The sequence below is a fragment of the Cololabis saira genome, chromosome 5, assembly GCF_033807715.1.
Source record: "Cololabis saira isolate AMF1-May2022 chromosome 5, fColSai1.1, whole genome shotgun sequence".
Taxonomy (NCBI): Eukaryota; Metazoa; Chordata; class Actinopteri; order Beloniformes; family Belonidae; genus Cololabis; species Cololabis saira.
In genome coordinates, this window is record NC_084591.1 from 43,296,635 (window position 1) to 43,313,095 (window position 16,461).

Consider the following 16,461-nt stretch of genomic DNA (forward strand, 5'->3'; position numbering starts at 1 on the left):
AAACCTCCAACACAATAAGTCATGTATGGAACTATGAGTGAGTTATACATCAAAAACTGTGCTCTTTGACAGAAGATATAATTTGTTTTACTTAATATTGCTAGGGGGAGATGGGAGTGGTGCCTACAGGTGGTGGACCTCTTGGCCCTGCGATCGGCCTATACCAGGTGGCTGGTGCCTGGCTGGGTCCTGGTCTGTCGCCGTGGGTTTCCTGGCTGCCTCCTCCCGTGGACATGGGGGCTCCACCCGGGGCTTCCCTCTGTCGCCACTGGCGGGGGGCGGGGCTTCCTGGTAGGGGGTTTCCTCCTGTCCCTCTTCTGGTCCTCCGTGTGGCTGCTGGTGGCCTGGGTTCGGGTTTCTTCCTTGTCGGCTTCTGGTGTCTCGGGTGGCGTGTTTGTGCTCTCCCTCTTCCACTGTAGTTGCAGTTCAGGTAAAGCCCTGTTTTCACCTTGCACACACACATCACCTGCTCACACACCTACACGCTCACCTCACAGTTCAGGGGCAGATAATCGCAGTAGGCTAGTACTGATTTAGTTTTAGAGACCTGGAATGGTTGCTGTTTGTGTTTCTGCTTGTTCCCGTTTCTGTTTATTTCTTTCTCTCTTGCAGATTGCAAAGGCTTGTGTGCCCGTTGTGTGTTTTCCTGTGTTTCTCTCAGTTCACAGATGCCCCCCGACCTATCCCTCTCATATATATTATAGGCTTATAGGCTTCTGGCCTGTTGTTGCTGGTACCTCTGAGTATTTAAAAACAAAACTAAAAAAAAATTCCACTATTTTTGTTAATTTTTTTTTACATGAATTATTTATATAACATTAAATCTAAACTGTAACCTTTTGATAAAAAGAAAACTTACCCTTGATCTGAGCATAATCCATCAACTGACTGTAGTTAAGTTGTGCTGCCTTTTCCAGACACCTTTGGACCAGTTTCTTCATGTCCTCAGAAGAAACAGGTGAGGAGATGTCTTTCATCAAAACCTGAAAACACAAAGATATCATTTCTCAGAAGTTCTAAACATAGGTGTCCCTGGAAAGGTCAGAGCCTGCATTCAGCAAGTTTATCAGATCAAGAAATGCTGATCTATTCTGCTTACAGTTCTGATTTGTTATCGATTATTTAACCAATATTCAATGTGGTAATATAAGTGCTTTGTCAGCATATTGAATGCTAGCTGAAGCAAAAGTCTCAATCAAAATCTAAAATTAAGAGAATTAGAAAACATGTAGAATTTGATATTTATGTTTTTTAGTTTAGAGAAGAGACAGCTCGAGTAAAGATTCTTAATGACATGCATTCCGATACAGATAGTGACAACAATTCAGTCTTCAACAGTCGAACATAACACATTGATAGACTGGTTGAAGAACTGGGTGGGACTTTCTGGCACAGCACTTGCCTGGTTGGAGTCCGATCTAAAAAAAAAACAGGGACTATTTTGTGTCTTTAGGAAACTGCAAATATATATATATATATTAAAAAAAAAAAAAAAACAATTTGTGGAGTTCCTCAAGGTTCAGTTCTGAGGCCTCTGTTGTTTAACATCCATATGCTTCTACTCGCTCAAATTATGTAAAAAAACAAAATGTGCATCATAACTGCGCAGATGTCACACAAATCCATATACCGGTAATCATCTCCCCAGGAGACTATAATTCAGTTCAAACATTGATCAAATGCATTGATCGAATTAAAGAATGGATGTGCCAGAATCTTCTCTAGTTAAATGAAAGGGGTGGTTCTGGACTCAGATCTGAATTTTAACAGCCTCATTAAGACAGTAGTGAAGTCAGTCTATTATCACCTAAAGAATATTACGCAGATTAAAGGACTGATGTCTCAGTGGGACTTATTTTCAGGTCTCCCTAAAAATCCATTAAACAACTGCAGTTAGTTTCAGAATGTTGCTCCCAAGAGAGTGGACCATATAACTTCGGTTCTTAAATCTTCACACGACTTTCTGTTTATCACAGAATATATGTTAAAATCCTGTTGGTTTATAAATCTCTGAATGGTCTAGAGCCAAAATACATCTCTGATCTCCTGGTCCATTATGAACCAACCAGAACCCTCAGGTCGTCATGGTCACACCTACTTTCTGTAACCAGAGTTAGAACCAAACATGGTGAGGCAGCGTTCAACTTTTATGCTCTTCACCTGTGGGACAAACTCCCAGAATGCATCAGGTCTGCTGACCCTTTCAATTGCTTTAAATTAAGGTTGAAAACCTTTTTAATTACTGCTGCATCTCAGTAATCTCCCACAATGCACTATAACCTTTAAGTCTTGCATCTCATTTGTTTTATTCTTTTTAACCTATTTCTGTCTTTAATTTCTGCTTTTAAACTCTTTTTTAAAATCTTTTCATGGAAAGCACTTTGTACATGAAACGTGTTGTACCAATAAACTTGCCTTGCCTTCACATAAATGCACAAAAGGTAAGTAAACAAATAAATACACTAACAAGGAAAAGGCTCGGGATGAAAATCAGAGAGATTTCTTCTTACTATAATACCAATGACTTATTAAAGGTATTGTGACATCATTTTTAACATGCTTTTAACACTATTAAAAGTCTTGGCCAACATCCCTCAAATGTGTCTAAAAGTGTGTAACAAGAAAAACTTCACTCTAGTACTCCATTCCTGGCTTTTTATGACAGTGTTTTTTTGCGCCGTGAAAAACGCTTCCTTGGTGCCGACGTGGACTTCCGGTGAGGCACCGCATGCTGATGGACGCGTTCTGAACGCCGCTCTAACCCCCCGTCATCTTTAACAAAGTATGCTTTACAAGAGTGATTAAGCGATACGAGACTTAACTTAAATGTGAGTAAAAAGAAAAAAGAAACAAAAGAAAGAAAAAAAACCGACAAGATCAGTAGCCTAAGGAAAAACAGCAGCTTTTATGGCTACTCGACTCCGCAACAAAGCGGCAGACCAAACGGACAAAGACGAAGATAAGATGTTGGATAAAATCCTCCAAGAGCTCAAAGACTCTCGAAAAGAAATCCAACAGTTCCGAACCGAAACTGGGAAACATTTCGTGGAATTGAGGGAAGAAATGAAAGAAATCAGAACGGATTTGAGTAAAGTGGAACAGAGGCTGGACGAAGCGGAAACTCGAATCACAGAAATGGAGGACAAAGACACGCGACTGACAAAGGTGATGATCCACCTGCTGCAATCTCAAAGAGAAATAAAAAAGAAATGTGAAGATCTGGAAGGACGAAGCCGTAGAGAAAATATAAGAATACACGGAATTAAAGAGGGGAGTGAAGGTGACAGCCCCATTAAATTCATCGAAAGGTTGATAAAGGAAAAGTTAAATATCGCGGAGGACTTGCAAATTGTCCGAGCGCACCGCTCTTTGGCTCCGAAATACAATGTGGGTATGAGACCGAGATCCTTCATAATTCGCTTTCTAAACTACAATACCCGCCAGCGAGTTCTGAGTTCAGCATGGGCGAGGAAGGAGATTTATGTGGATGAAACGAGAATCTTCTTTGACCAGGATTACTCCACCGCGGTCCAAAGAGAGAGAGCAAAGTACAAGCCAATGCGTAAAAAGTTGCATGAACTACAGATAAAGTCCCATCTGATATATCCAGCAAAGCTGAAGGTCTTCAGCCAAGAAGGCGCAGTTGTCTATGACAATCTCCAGGCCGCAGCGAGGGGATTACGGGCCCGAGGTATCAGCATGGATGTACCGGAGGAACCAGACCTGGATGAGCTGCTGCGCAGAGACGGCTGGATGACAGCGGACAGACGCAGAGAGGGAGAGGCCGCGCTGGTGGCCCAGGTGACGGCTTTGGCGCAGTCATTGAGACGGGATGGAGAAGATGATTAGGAGTAAATAATCTACCCTGGAAAGAGGTACTGCTGTTTCTTCTTTTTCTTCTTCTTTTTTTTTTTTTTTTGATGGAACTTTTTCAAAGATCAGTAACTCCATCTAAAGACTTTTTTTTTTTTTTTTAATGGAACTCTCTCAAAGATCAGTAACTCAATTTAAAGACTTTTTTTTTTTTTTTTTTTTTTTTGGGAACTTTCTCAAAGATCACTAACTCTATTTAAAGACTTTTTTTTTTTTCTCTCTCTTTTTAAATGATGAGACCCGAGTAAATGGCAAGGAAAGGGTTTTTTTTTCATTTTACCTTATACGTGTGGGTCTTGAGATAAGAAGGCTATTCAAAACGCTTCCCACTCCTTTTTTTTTTTTTTTTTAATTTATTTTCTTTTTTTTTTTCCTTTTGAAGAACGTGAGACTCTAAAGTGCAACTGAGAGTATAAATTGTGTATGGGACTTCGGAAAAGCAGCCCACTTAAAGGACTGTTTTGCTTTTGGTCTTGTTTTTTGTATGTTGTCCGTTTGTTTTGAGTAAATATGACTTTAGTAGGCTATAAGAGCATTGTCACGAGTGATCTAACCTGTGATGGCTTCTATTTAAAGTATAAAGGGGAAAAAAAAATAAAGTAAAACTGAATGATTAGATGAATTAGGCTAATATAAAGCCTGAAAGAAGGCAATAATCTAGACTCTTCAAAATATTGAGTACTTGATTTTCTAAAGGGGATCATGGATTAGGTTGTTGCTGTTAACTTTGTCTGTTTATCTATTTTTATTATGTTTTGGCATAAATTCAGTGCTGTTTGGTTAAGTAGACTATAGGTAATAGAAGGCCGAGAGGAAATATCTAAATCAATGCTTTAAATGAAATGTATATGAAACAAGTTACAGTAAATAGCCTTCTGTATGGATTTTTTTTTCCCCTTTTCTTTCTTTAACCTAATTTAATTTTTGTTTTATTTCAAAAATCTTTTTCATATATATTATATATATTTTGCTTTTCTTTGCAATACATACAATCTAAGAATTAAATATATGTTTGTATAAAAAGGGCTTTTGTAGTAATGAAAACATAACGAAATTATTGATTTTATTTTTTAAATATATATCGCAATTGTGAACAGGGGGGTCAGGGTGGGGGGTAAAAAAGGGGATAATACTCATGAACTTAAGTCACAGCATGGTGTTTCCCATATTAATATGGGCAGTATCCTTAGGATGCCCAGTATTCCTGAGAATACACAAGGAATCATCGTTTCGGCAAACTAGTAGAGTTTGCCACTCATGGAAGCCGTTAGGGGATTTAGTTGTTTTTGTCTTATTATTTTTGCACGTGGTGGTTGACTCAAATTGTAATAAAACTTATTGGAAAACCGTCAAAAAGAAACATAGGAGTTTTAAGCTGGGGGTGCTAGACATGGTACAGAAATTATCAGTTATTTATGAAACCCCTTAAAATAACTTCATACAATGTAAATGGTCTTAAAAACCCCATCAAACGAAAAAAGATATTACATCAATTGAAAAAAGATGGAGGGGACATATCATTTTTACAGGAGACCCATCTAAACCAAACTGAACATGAAAAATTAGGAAAATTGACTTCAGCGCAAGTTTTCCATTCATCACATAAATCATCAAGGAGAGGTGTAGCAATCCTAATATGGCCCCAGTGTGTGTTTCATGCAGATAAAGTGATCTCCGATAAAGAAGGGAGATACGTGGTGGTGATTGGAAAGATTGATAATATAATGATTTCTTTGATAAATGTATATAACCCCCCAGAGGAAGGGCCAGATCTAGTAAAAAAAGTTGTCGATATAATTGTTTCTCAAAGCCAAGGAATAGCAGTAGTTGCAGGAGATTTTAATCTCATCATGGACGCCAATTTGGATTCTCAGAGTAAAAGACTACATAGTTCTGAATCTGCCGCCAGGATACTTAGAAGAGCTATAAAAGAAATTGGAATAGTGGATGTTTGGAGAAGTCTTAACCCTACAGAGAGGGATTACACTTTTTATTCAAAATCTCATGACAATTATTCAAGACTAGATTACTTTTTTATTTTCAAAAATGAAATGTCTAGAGCACAAAATTGTAATATACATCAGATCACCCTCTCAGATCATGCTCTAATATCACTACTAATAGATATAGGACGGGAAAAGAGCAGGACATTGTGGAGACTTAACAACTCATTACTGCAATTGGAAGATTTTAAAGTGAAGATAAGAACAGTAATACAAGACTATCTGGAAATTAATGATACAGGGGAGACCAACCCAATTACTATCTGGGAAGGTTTGAAAGCCGTTACTCGAGGGGAAATTATTTGTTTTTCATCCTGGAAAAAAAAGGAAAGAGAGAGAAAAGTTGAATATCTTGAACTTAAGATAAAGGAATTAGAAAAAAATCATAAAGCAACAGGGGGTGCCTCTATAATGGTAGAATTAAAGAAAATAAGAAAAGAACTAGATGATCTGTTAACTGAGAGAGTAGAACGAGCCCTGACTTTCACTAAACAAAAATATTACGATGGAGGCGTAAAATCACTAAAGATACTTTCTTACAAATTGAAAAAACAGCAGACAAAATCTAATATTGTCTTTATTAAGAATAAAGTTACAAATAAGAAGCTAACAAGTAAACAGGAGATTGTAGAAGAATTCGCTGAGTATTACAAACAATTATATAGTTCAGACAAGGGAGAAACTCGGTATCAGTCGAGAGATTATTTGCAAGGCTTGAATCTTCCACAAGTGACAGACTTACAGAATCAAAGCCTCACTGCACCAATTACTGTGGAAGAGATATCCAAAGTTATCGGAAGATTAAAGTTAGACAAGAGCCCAGGCAGCGATGGCTTTACTGGAGAATTTTATAAAATATTCAAAACCCAACTTACTCCTATCTTGCATAGAACATTTAACTGGGCACTTACACAGGGAATATGGGCAGATACATGGTGTAACTCTATAATAACAATTATACACAAGGAAGGTAAGGACCCATCACAATGTGAAGGATACAGACCTATAACTTTATTAAATGTGGACCAAAAGTTGCTAAGCAGTATCATAGCCGACAGATTAGCTAAAATTGTACCTGATATTATAAATTTAGACCAGACGGGGTTTATTATAAATAGACAATTATCAGATAATGTTAGACGTACATTGAATATAATAGAACAAGTACATAAAAATGAAAAGCAGGCACTCATACTCACCTTAGATGCAGAAAAAGCATTTGATAGAGTGGCCTGGCCTTTTATTTTTGAGACCTGTCAAAGCTTTGGTTTTAGTGATACTTTTATTTCTTGGTTACAGACTATGTATGGACTATCTAAAGCACAAGTCAGAGCTAATGGAACACTATCAAGCTCCTTCGAACTTAGAAGAGGTACGAGACAGGGAGACCCTCTCTCACCACTCATTTTTGCCTTATGTATTGAACCACTAGCTGCTAGTATCAGGAGGAATGAGGAAATACAAGGGGTAGAAATTGCAGGTACACACCATAAATTAGCATTGTATGCAGACGACATTATTTTATACTTAACTAAATTAGAAAGAACTCTTCCGGCTCTAATGACTAATATTAAGGATTATAGTGCAGTATCTGGGTATAAATTGAATATACAAAAATGTGAATCGATTAGCTTAGGAGAACCCATTCCTATAGAGTTAAAAAATGGATTCCCATGGAAATGGGATAGAGAGAAAATTAAATATTTAGGAATAGAAATACCTAAGAATATAGAACAATTATATAAGTGTAACTATGATAAACTTGAAATAAGAATCAAACAGGATCTAAATAGGTGGAGTTTAGTCCCTTTGTCGTTATTTGGAAAGATTGATACTATCAGGATGAATATACTCCCTAGATTTTTATTCCTATTTAAGTCATTACCCTTATATGTTAGTCCAGTTACGTTTAGATGTTGGGATCGAATGTTAATTAAATTTATATGGAACAGCAAAAAGCCGAGGGTTAAAATGAAAACACTTAAATTGGCCAAAAGATTTGGGGGGCTGGCTCTCCCAAATTTGCAGAATTATTTTTATGCATCCCAAATACAGTCATTACAAACATTACTAAATGATGATATAAAAGCAAAATGGAGGTCTATAGAACTGTTTCAATGTAGAGAGATGGGGAAACTTCTTCCATTCTTAGCAAAAACAAAAAAACAAAAAATAGATAATAAATGGTTTCAAAATACACTTACTGCTTGGAATAAAGTAAGAAGAGATCTAAAGATTCAAAATGAACTGTTACTATTGAGAGAAATAAGTAAAGATCCGGACTTTAGACCGAACAAGGAAGTGGGTATATTTAAAATTTGGAGCAAAAAAGGATTGAGTATATTCGGACAGTTAATAGATAAAAAGGGCATTGTGGAATTTACATTATTACAACAAGAACATGGTCTGCCATCCTCCCATTTCTTTGGTTATTTACAAGTTAGAAGTTATCTGGAAAACAATGATATACAGAAGAAAACAATTAGAGACTTTCATCCTTTGATTCAATTTTTAGTTAAGAACTATAAAAGTGTGAATGTTAAACATCATATATCGGTATTATATAATATCTTAGAAAGTGATGACGAACCAGAAGAATTGAGACAAAAAATAAGTTGGCAAGAAGAACTCGATCTTATTATATCTGAACCCGATTGGGAAGATATAAGTTTATCCTCACATAAAACAACTGCATCTCTGTTCTGGCGAGAATATGCATGGAAGATTCAGATGAGATATTTTCTAACACCTGTCCAACAAGCTAAATTCCAGCAATCAGTAGCATCAAAATGTTGGCGGGATTGTGGTGAAAACCATGCTAATTACAGTCACATCTTCTGGTCCTGTCCTATTCTGAAAATGTATTGGTCAAGTATTAGTAAAGAAATCTGTTGTATTTTGAAGTTGGACTTAAATATCGATTATGAGTTTGCTTTGTTAGGGAAAATGCCAAAAGAGATAGTTAAAACTGAGGATAAGTACCTTATAAGAATTTTAAGAATAACAGCTCTTAAACTCATAACAAAAAACTGGCTTCAGAAATCAAGTCCAGTTTTAGAGAAATGGCGAGACTTAATGGAACAAGTAAAAGAAATGGAGCAGTTAACATGTAAAATCAGAGGAAATCTTGGGATGAGACACATGCTGTGGGCTAAGTGGGAGAGCTATAAAAAAAATGGGGGTGAAATGCTAAGATAGCATAAGAAATGAAGAGATCTAAATGCACCTAAAAGCTTACTACTCTTAATACTGAGGCGGTCAATGGATTACTTGACGGATATGGAGGAGTATAATAATAATAATAATAATAATAATAATAATATGAATATGAATATGGAGGAGTCAACAACTGAACGGGGAGCACTTAATGTTTTTTTTTTTTTTTGTTTTTTTTTTGTTTTTTTTTTTGTTTTTTGTTTTCCTTTAACTTAATTTAATTTAATCTTTTTTTTTTTTTTTTTATTTATTTTTATTTATTTATTTTTATTATTATCTTTTTATCTTTGGAGGCACTGTTATGTGCTCGTTTGCTTACTTGCTCTCATGGTGCGTCTCTCTCCCTCTAGCTGTATTGTGTTCATGAAATAAGAATGGAAATAAGGATTTGTGAAAATAGGAATTTTGGCTAATACATAAAAGAGTGAAGTGTAAGGGATGTATAGGGGAGGGAGGTAACAGGGGGGTTAGAAGGTATTTAAAGGCATGTTAGGCCTCTCTTTGCTTTGTTTGTGTTTGTTGTTTAGATATGTCCTTTTTAATTTTTTTTTTTTTTTTTTTCGTGTATATGTTGAGGTTGGTGTCTGTCTTATGTCTATATATGTATATTAGTTGTTGTTTTTCTTTGTTGTTATACTGAACGTCACTATGGTGTGGCACATAGAAAAATAAAGTACAAAAAAAAAAAAAAAAAAAAAAAAGAAAAACGCTTCCTTTTCCCCCTTTCCTGTCAATCATTGCGCCGCTCCTCCTCCAAACCTCCTCCAACCCAACCATACGCTCACAGTGGCGTCGGAGAGTTAAGCCGGGAGCGACAGGCGAAGCATGCACGGAAAAGCAGCAGGGCGAAGCAGACAGTCCACAGCAAACAATCATAAAAATAAAGGCATGCAAGCAGCAGTGTTCCCTTATCTTAAGTCCAGTCAGTGGCCGCGGGTCTTCTTAGCAGTTTTCCTCCGGTGATAAGAACAGAAGAGGCTCTAACAGCTCCGTGTTAAGCCTGATTTATGGTTCCGCGTTAAATCGACGCACAGCCTACGCCGTAGGGTTCGGCGTACGGTGCGCGTCGCCGCGTAACCCTGCGCCGTAGGCTCTGCGTCGGTGTAACGCGGAACCATAAATCAGCCTTTATGGTGCGCTGCAGAGGAGAGGAGGCAGGGAGCTGGGTGGAGGGGGCGGTGATTTAGCGGGTTTATACGTAACGACCCGCCACCAAACCAGGTGCGCCGTTTTTGCATAGTTATGCGGAAAATCCCAGAAAGCACACAATACACTGAATGTTAAAAATTCGTTGTTTTTTGGGTGTAATTGATGTCAAGAAACCCAACAAAACACAAAAAATCAAGAAAAATGTGTTTTTCATGTCACAATACCTTTAATAAAGTTAGTTCTAGATGAGGTCGCCACCGGGCCCACAAGCTCATAGGGCCCAATGATGGGGCCCCGTTTTGTGTGATACGTTCATCTATAATCGTAAATTGTAGGCTATAATAACGATAAAATGTGCATTGTGCGGCCAGTGTAGGCTAATTCTTACTTTACAACTGTCCTGAACGCATCGGGGCTGTGAGCCAACGCTGATTGGCTGTAACAGTTACAGCCAATTTGCCGACTCGGCAAGTTTGTTAAGCTGTATCAAAGATAAGTCAGTCCGTGACTATCTGAGTTTTCAGCGCCATGTGATTGAAAGCTGTCAGGCCTGTGTGTGTGTGTTTTTCTGAACAAGTTTGTGACTTTACTCTGCTTTCTGCAGCATAGACCTATAGGCTTGCTTGGCTCAATAAAAGTGAGGAAAAAATGTTGTTTGATGGATGGGATGAGGTGTTGTTTTTCTAACCATTTTTCCCCACTCAATGACAAACCCGCTCATAAACCGACCTTGGTGATTGGTGACTGACAAAGAGTAATCATAAATTCAGAAAAGATCATACATGCGCCAGTGACACACGTCTACGCCAGTCTGAGGTCACGAAAGTTAACATTGTGTCGGTGTGTAACTACTCCAAAACCATGTTTTCTATGGTCCCCTTCTCAATCTGACCAGTGATAATATGTTTGCATGTCATCGCTCCGTCGCTGTGTCTTTTTATTGACAATTCCCTCTACACACTGCAAAAACCCAAAATCTTACCAGGAATATTTGTCTTATTTCTAGTTAAAATGTCTAATTTTTAGTCATAAAATCTCATTACACTTAGAACAAGAGTCATTACCAGAAAAATAACTTATTTGACAATTTTCACCTGTTTCAAGTAAATTTTCACTTGAAATAAGTAGAAAAATCTGCCAGTGGGACAAGATTTATCTTCTCATTACAAGCAAAGAAATCTTGTTTCACTGGCAGATTTCCTTCTTGGTCTGCACCCTCGTAGGTCATTCCTGTGCAGAGCTCTAGTTATGGTCTTCTTCGAGACAATGATTCCTGATGTGGCCAAGTCATTTGCCAGCGCCTTGGAAGTTAATCTGGGGTCTCTAGACACGTCTCTCACCAGTTTCCTCTCCAGTCTCTCTGAAATCTTTCTCTTTCTACCTCTGCCAGGCTTGTTCTGCACTGTGTTGCCGTCTTTGGAGCGTTGAATGATGCCTCTCACTATGCACATCACCTGTGAAGGTTAAGCACATCACTGCATAAAAGTGGCTTGTGTGATGACTTAATAAATGGTAATTTCTTAAAGGGGGCTAATAATAATGCCCCTGGTCATTTTAGCTTTTTCTTACATAATAATGTTTTGGTGCACAAATATAAATGTTTTGGCTCATATAATGACAAATTGTATGTTCAGGAATGCTCTGTTAGAACCGCCTTGCTCTGCTAAAAAGGATCTTGCCAGAAACTTGAAAAAACTTAAAATTCCATAGGGGGGGCTAATAATATCGTCCTCAACTGTAAGTGTAATGACATTTTTTTGACAAAAAATGAGACATTTTACTGTAACTACAAATAAGACAAATATTCTTGTTAAGATTTTGAGTTTTTGCAGGGCAATTCAAGGGCCAGGCTAGGATGAAGAGCAGCAGAAGCGTGGGGCTTTTGAGATTATTATGATCACATTTTTTTTTTTTAATCCCAATTTTTTTCCCATTTTTATCACCCAGTGCTCCTAATTAAAATCACCAGGTGGAGTTGATTCATTTAAACTAACATACACTTCCTCCAGTAGCCACGTTTCTGATAAACAAAGAAAATATCACTCTAATTTTTTGCTCTTTAATTGCTCTAAATGGCTACCAGTGTTTATTTTAATAAGGTTATTTTGATTAACGCCTCTATCGTGCTTGCTGAACTTTGGAGGACTGGGAATCAACATCAATTTTTATTTTACTTGGCACTTAGCATTGACGATTACGTAACTGATTCCTATATTATCATTGGTAGGATGTAGCTCTTGAGAAGCAGCAGAGCTGGAAATCAGAGAAGCCATTTTTGTTAGTTGTAGTGTACCGGACTGTAGCACCCTATAATGTAATAATTTCCTGAAAATGTAATAACGCCTGAAAATGTAATCAAATTTGCACTTAACTCAATCAAAAATGTAATAAAATCCAATAATGTAATAACTTCACCAATAATGTAATAAAATATCTTGACGGATATTGTAATAACATTTTTATCGATAATGTAATACCTTATTACATTATTGGCAAATACTGTACCAACAAAACCTTTCTTCGCCACCTCCGTTCAGCTTTTTGACACGCCCCTTTTCAACAACTTACCAGTGGGGCAATGAAGTCAATGATATCTGAAATTTTAGAGTGAAAGTTATCTGATAGTTCATTTACTGAGTTACAGGGCCGAGTGGAAGTGGAAGAGTAGACTTGGTTAAAGGTTTCAGCTGAGTTGTCTGTTTAAAAAAAAAAAAAAAAAAGTGTTTTTTATAACCTCTCTTTGGGTACTTGAGTGGATGGAAATGGTGCTTTCAAAGAAAACAGAAAAGTGGTCAACCAGGGCCACATCAGTCACAAAGACCTTGGAAATGTTAAGACCCTGACTGATGATCAGGTCCAAGCCCCCATTTCTGCGTTGTCTGTTTCACATGTGGGGAGAGACCAAGATTTTCAAGCACATAACAAAGCAATAAACCAGATAGGAAAACTCAATAAGTTAAACTAGAAAAGCACCAGCAGGGGTCCGTGTAGCACCCTATAATGTAATAATTTCCTGAAAATGTAATAACGCCCGAAAATGTAATAAAATTTGCACTTAACTCAATAAAAAATGTAATAAAATCCAATAATGTAATAACTTCACCAATAATGTAATAAAATATCCTGACTGATATTGTAATAACATTTTTACCGATAATGTAATACCTTATTACATTATTGGGAATTTATTACATTTTCAGGTGGGTCTTTTTTTTTTCTTCCAAAACTGATAATGTAATACTTGACAAATAATGTAATATATATGTTCATGTTAGAGTGTAATGAAATTTTTTTTGACAAAAAATGAGACATTTTAACTAGAAATAAGACAAATATTCTTGTTAAGATTTTGAGTTTTTGCAGTGTGTAACTGCTAAAACTAATTAAGATTTGATGTCACGTTGTAGAAGCAATATTACAAAAATAAAAACAGACCTAGACTATTTCCTTACCCGCTCCAGCAGGGAAAGTGTTGCTTTCAAGGCCCCATCTGGTCGTCCAAAGGGAAAGCAGTACCTGCAAATGCAAAATGTGCACCGGCATCACATGTAGAAACAATCTCAAGGACAACTAAATAGAGGCAGAATAAAAAAAGAAGAAGAATAGGAAGATTGAAGCAGCAAGGAACACATTTGTGAGCACTAACAGATGGCTGCCGTCTTTTGTCTAATTACCCTGATGAAGGAAGCTTTTCTCACCTCCAGCTTCATCTGAGCACAGATGAGGCAGTTCACGGAGGTTTCACGTTGCTAATTGACAAGTGAACAGTACTTAACAAACAAAGGAAGGCGGTCACACAGGTTGGCCATTTATTAGGCAAAAACCTACAGGCAGATGTTCTGTTTCTTCAAACCAATATGACAAGGGGAAAAAAGTGTGGGTTTAAATGAACACTATCAGACAGAAATAGTTTGAAATTTTAGTGCTTTGGCAAAAGTCATGGAGTTCATGATGTTCATTTAAATGAAAAATAGAAATCCATTAGAGAGCAAAATAATGAATGTGTGTTAAATTAAAATGTGTTAAAGAGGTGTCTTATAGAAATTAACAAAATGTTATAGAAGAACACCTAATTGCTAAACATTTAAGAAGAATTATGAAAGTTGTATGAATTCCTAATTGTTGCTTATCGCTAATTAAATGTCATGTGTTTAATTTTTCACTTAATCTCTTCCATTGTATACCAGAAACTATCAATAAATGACTTTTTTTTGCCTTTCTTAGTTTTGACGGAATGCAATTGCTTTAAGTTCAAAAGAAATGATCATCAGCAGCATTGAACTCAATCTTTTGTCACCAGAACTTGTGAAGCCCACACTGTGTCTCTGCAGTGTGTCATTAAGTTTGAGAAATACATATTGTTTGACTGATCCACTCTAGGTTCCACGTGTAAGTAAAAAAAAGAAAAAAAAAAAAAAAAGAAAAGTTACTAAAATACAGTTGAGAGACTATTGACAAAGAAGACAAAAACATTTTTTGTTTAGGTTTCATCTAACACAGCCATCCAGAAGCATCATCATGAATCTTAAAGGGGACCTATTATGAAAAACACGTTTTCTCTTGCTTATAAAGTGGTCACCCCTCACCCTGACAACTCAGAGAAGGAGGAATGCAGCCAAATTATGCAGGGTCTGGATGATCCTTCCAGTGTCATGTGACTTCTACGAGCCGTTCAGATTTGAGCATTTTCGTTACGTCACCAAAATGCAAACCACGCCTTGGTCTCCTCCGCTGCTGAAACCACGCCCACAACCAACTCCGCCGGCCAGAGCGTCAGCCATTGTTCAGCAGCGGTGGCTGTTTAAACAGCGAGGGACAGTAGAAATGAGATTTTGCATCGACATTTACCCTCATAAAAGGATCAGTTCACACAGCACGGACCCGGTAACTGCACACGAGTCAGTTACCGGGTATGTTCCTTTTTTTTTAATGTTATTTATATTTGTATGATCTTTGCATGGGCTAAGTATTTAGCTTAGCTCCGGAGCCCCGGCGCCGCATACGGAGCTGCGGGGGCTGCTCACGGACCGGACCGTCGAGGAGCCCTGGGCTCGGGGCTCTATTAGTACCGTAATACATTTTTCTTCTGTGGTTTCAGATCTTTCAAGCACCTGGAGCTGTTCACATTCAGAAGACGCGCGGTCCTTCCTTGAGCCAGTAATAGTGCATACATTTTATTTATATATTTTAACAATAAAGTTGCCATTTGTGAAAATTCAGTGTTGTGATTTCTTTACAGTTAACAAGATTCATTGGAGTAAATAACTGTGGTGTAACTGTTTAGAATTAAATTCAATCTTCCTGTTTGAAGACTAGGTGACTAAAGGCTGATTTATGGTTCCGCGTTACACCAACGCAGAGCCTACGGCGTAGGGTACGTGTCGATTTAACGCAGAACCGTGGACACGCTTTGCTACGCAGCCGCTGCCCCTCTGCCCGGAGCAACGCTTTGTCTCCTCCCCTGCTACACGTCATTCAAGCAGCCAATCAGCACAGAGCCTTATTATCATAGCCCCCCCCGCCCTGAAAATGAATCACAGAAAAAGGCTTTAGAAGCGGAAAAAAATAAAAACATGGCCCTGAGGCTGAATTTCTGATATATGTAGAAAAAACAAGCTTTAGATTGTTTTTAAGACATTCAAGGCCTGTTTAAAATATACATTAAATGCCATAATATGTCCCCTTTAACGCAGAACCATAATTCAGGCTTAAGATCCGTTAACACCGTGTAACTGAATGAGAGCGTCCGACATCGGACGCTCTCTGTCCACACTGAAACTGTTAAACTCGTGGCCAGTTAGGACAGTCCAATAGAAAATAAAGCAATGGAATTGATTTTGTCACTGAAGTTCGATCGCATCGCATGGGACACGCTTTAATAGTGTACGCAGCCGCTGCTCTTCTGCCAGAGAGAGGCTTCATGTCCTCCCCTGCTACACGTCATTCAGGCAGCCAATCAGCGCAGAGCCTCATTATCATAGCCCCGCCCCTCAGAATCCCTCATAGAGAAGGAGGTTAGAAACGGTAAAACTAGAGACATGGCCCACAGGCTGAATTTCTGATTTATGTAGAAAAAACAAGCTTTTGACTTAGAGGAATCGATACCATCAGTAGTTTCATGCATGTCGTATTTCACACACACACACACACACACACACACACACACACACACACACACACACACACACACACACACACACACACACACACACACACACAC

At 37.8% G+C, this 16,461-nt stretch overlaps 1 protein-coding gene across 3 annotated transcripts in view; it reads right to left on the reverse strand.

The window, feature by feature from the left end:
- The window catches only part of cadps2 (Ca++-dependent secretion activator 2), a 290,724-nt gene that overhangs the window by 103,372 nt on the left and 170,891 nt on the right, over positions 1 to 16,461 (reverse strand). For all 3 annotated transcript variants that reach the window (XM_061722218.1, XM_061722219.1, XM_061722217.1), the window contains exons 15-16: positions 13,694 to 13,757; positions 860 to 983 (exon numbers count right to left, since the gene is read on the reverse strand). In XM_061722218.1, the coding sequence (XP_061578202.1) occupies positions 860 to 983; positions 13,694 to 13,757 (188 nt within the window). The remainder of the gene's footprint in view (positions 1 to 859; positions 984 to 13,693; positions 13,758 to 16,461) is intronic.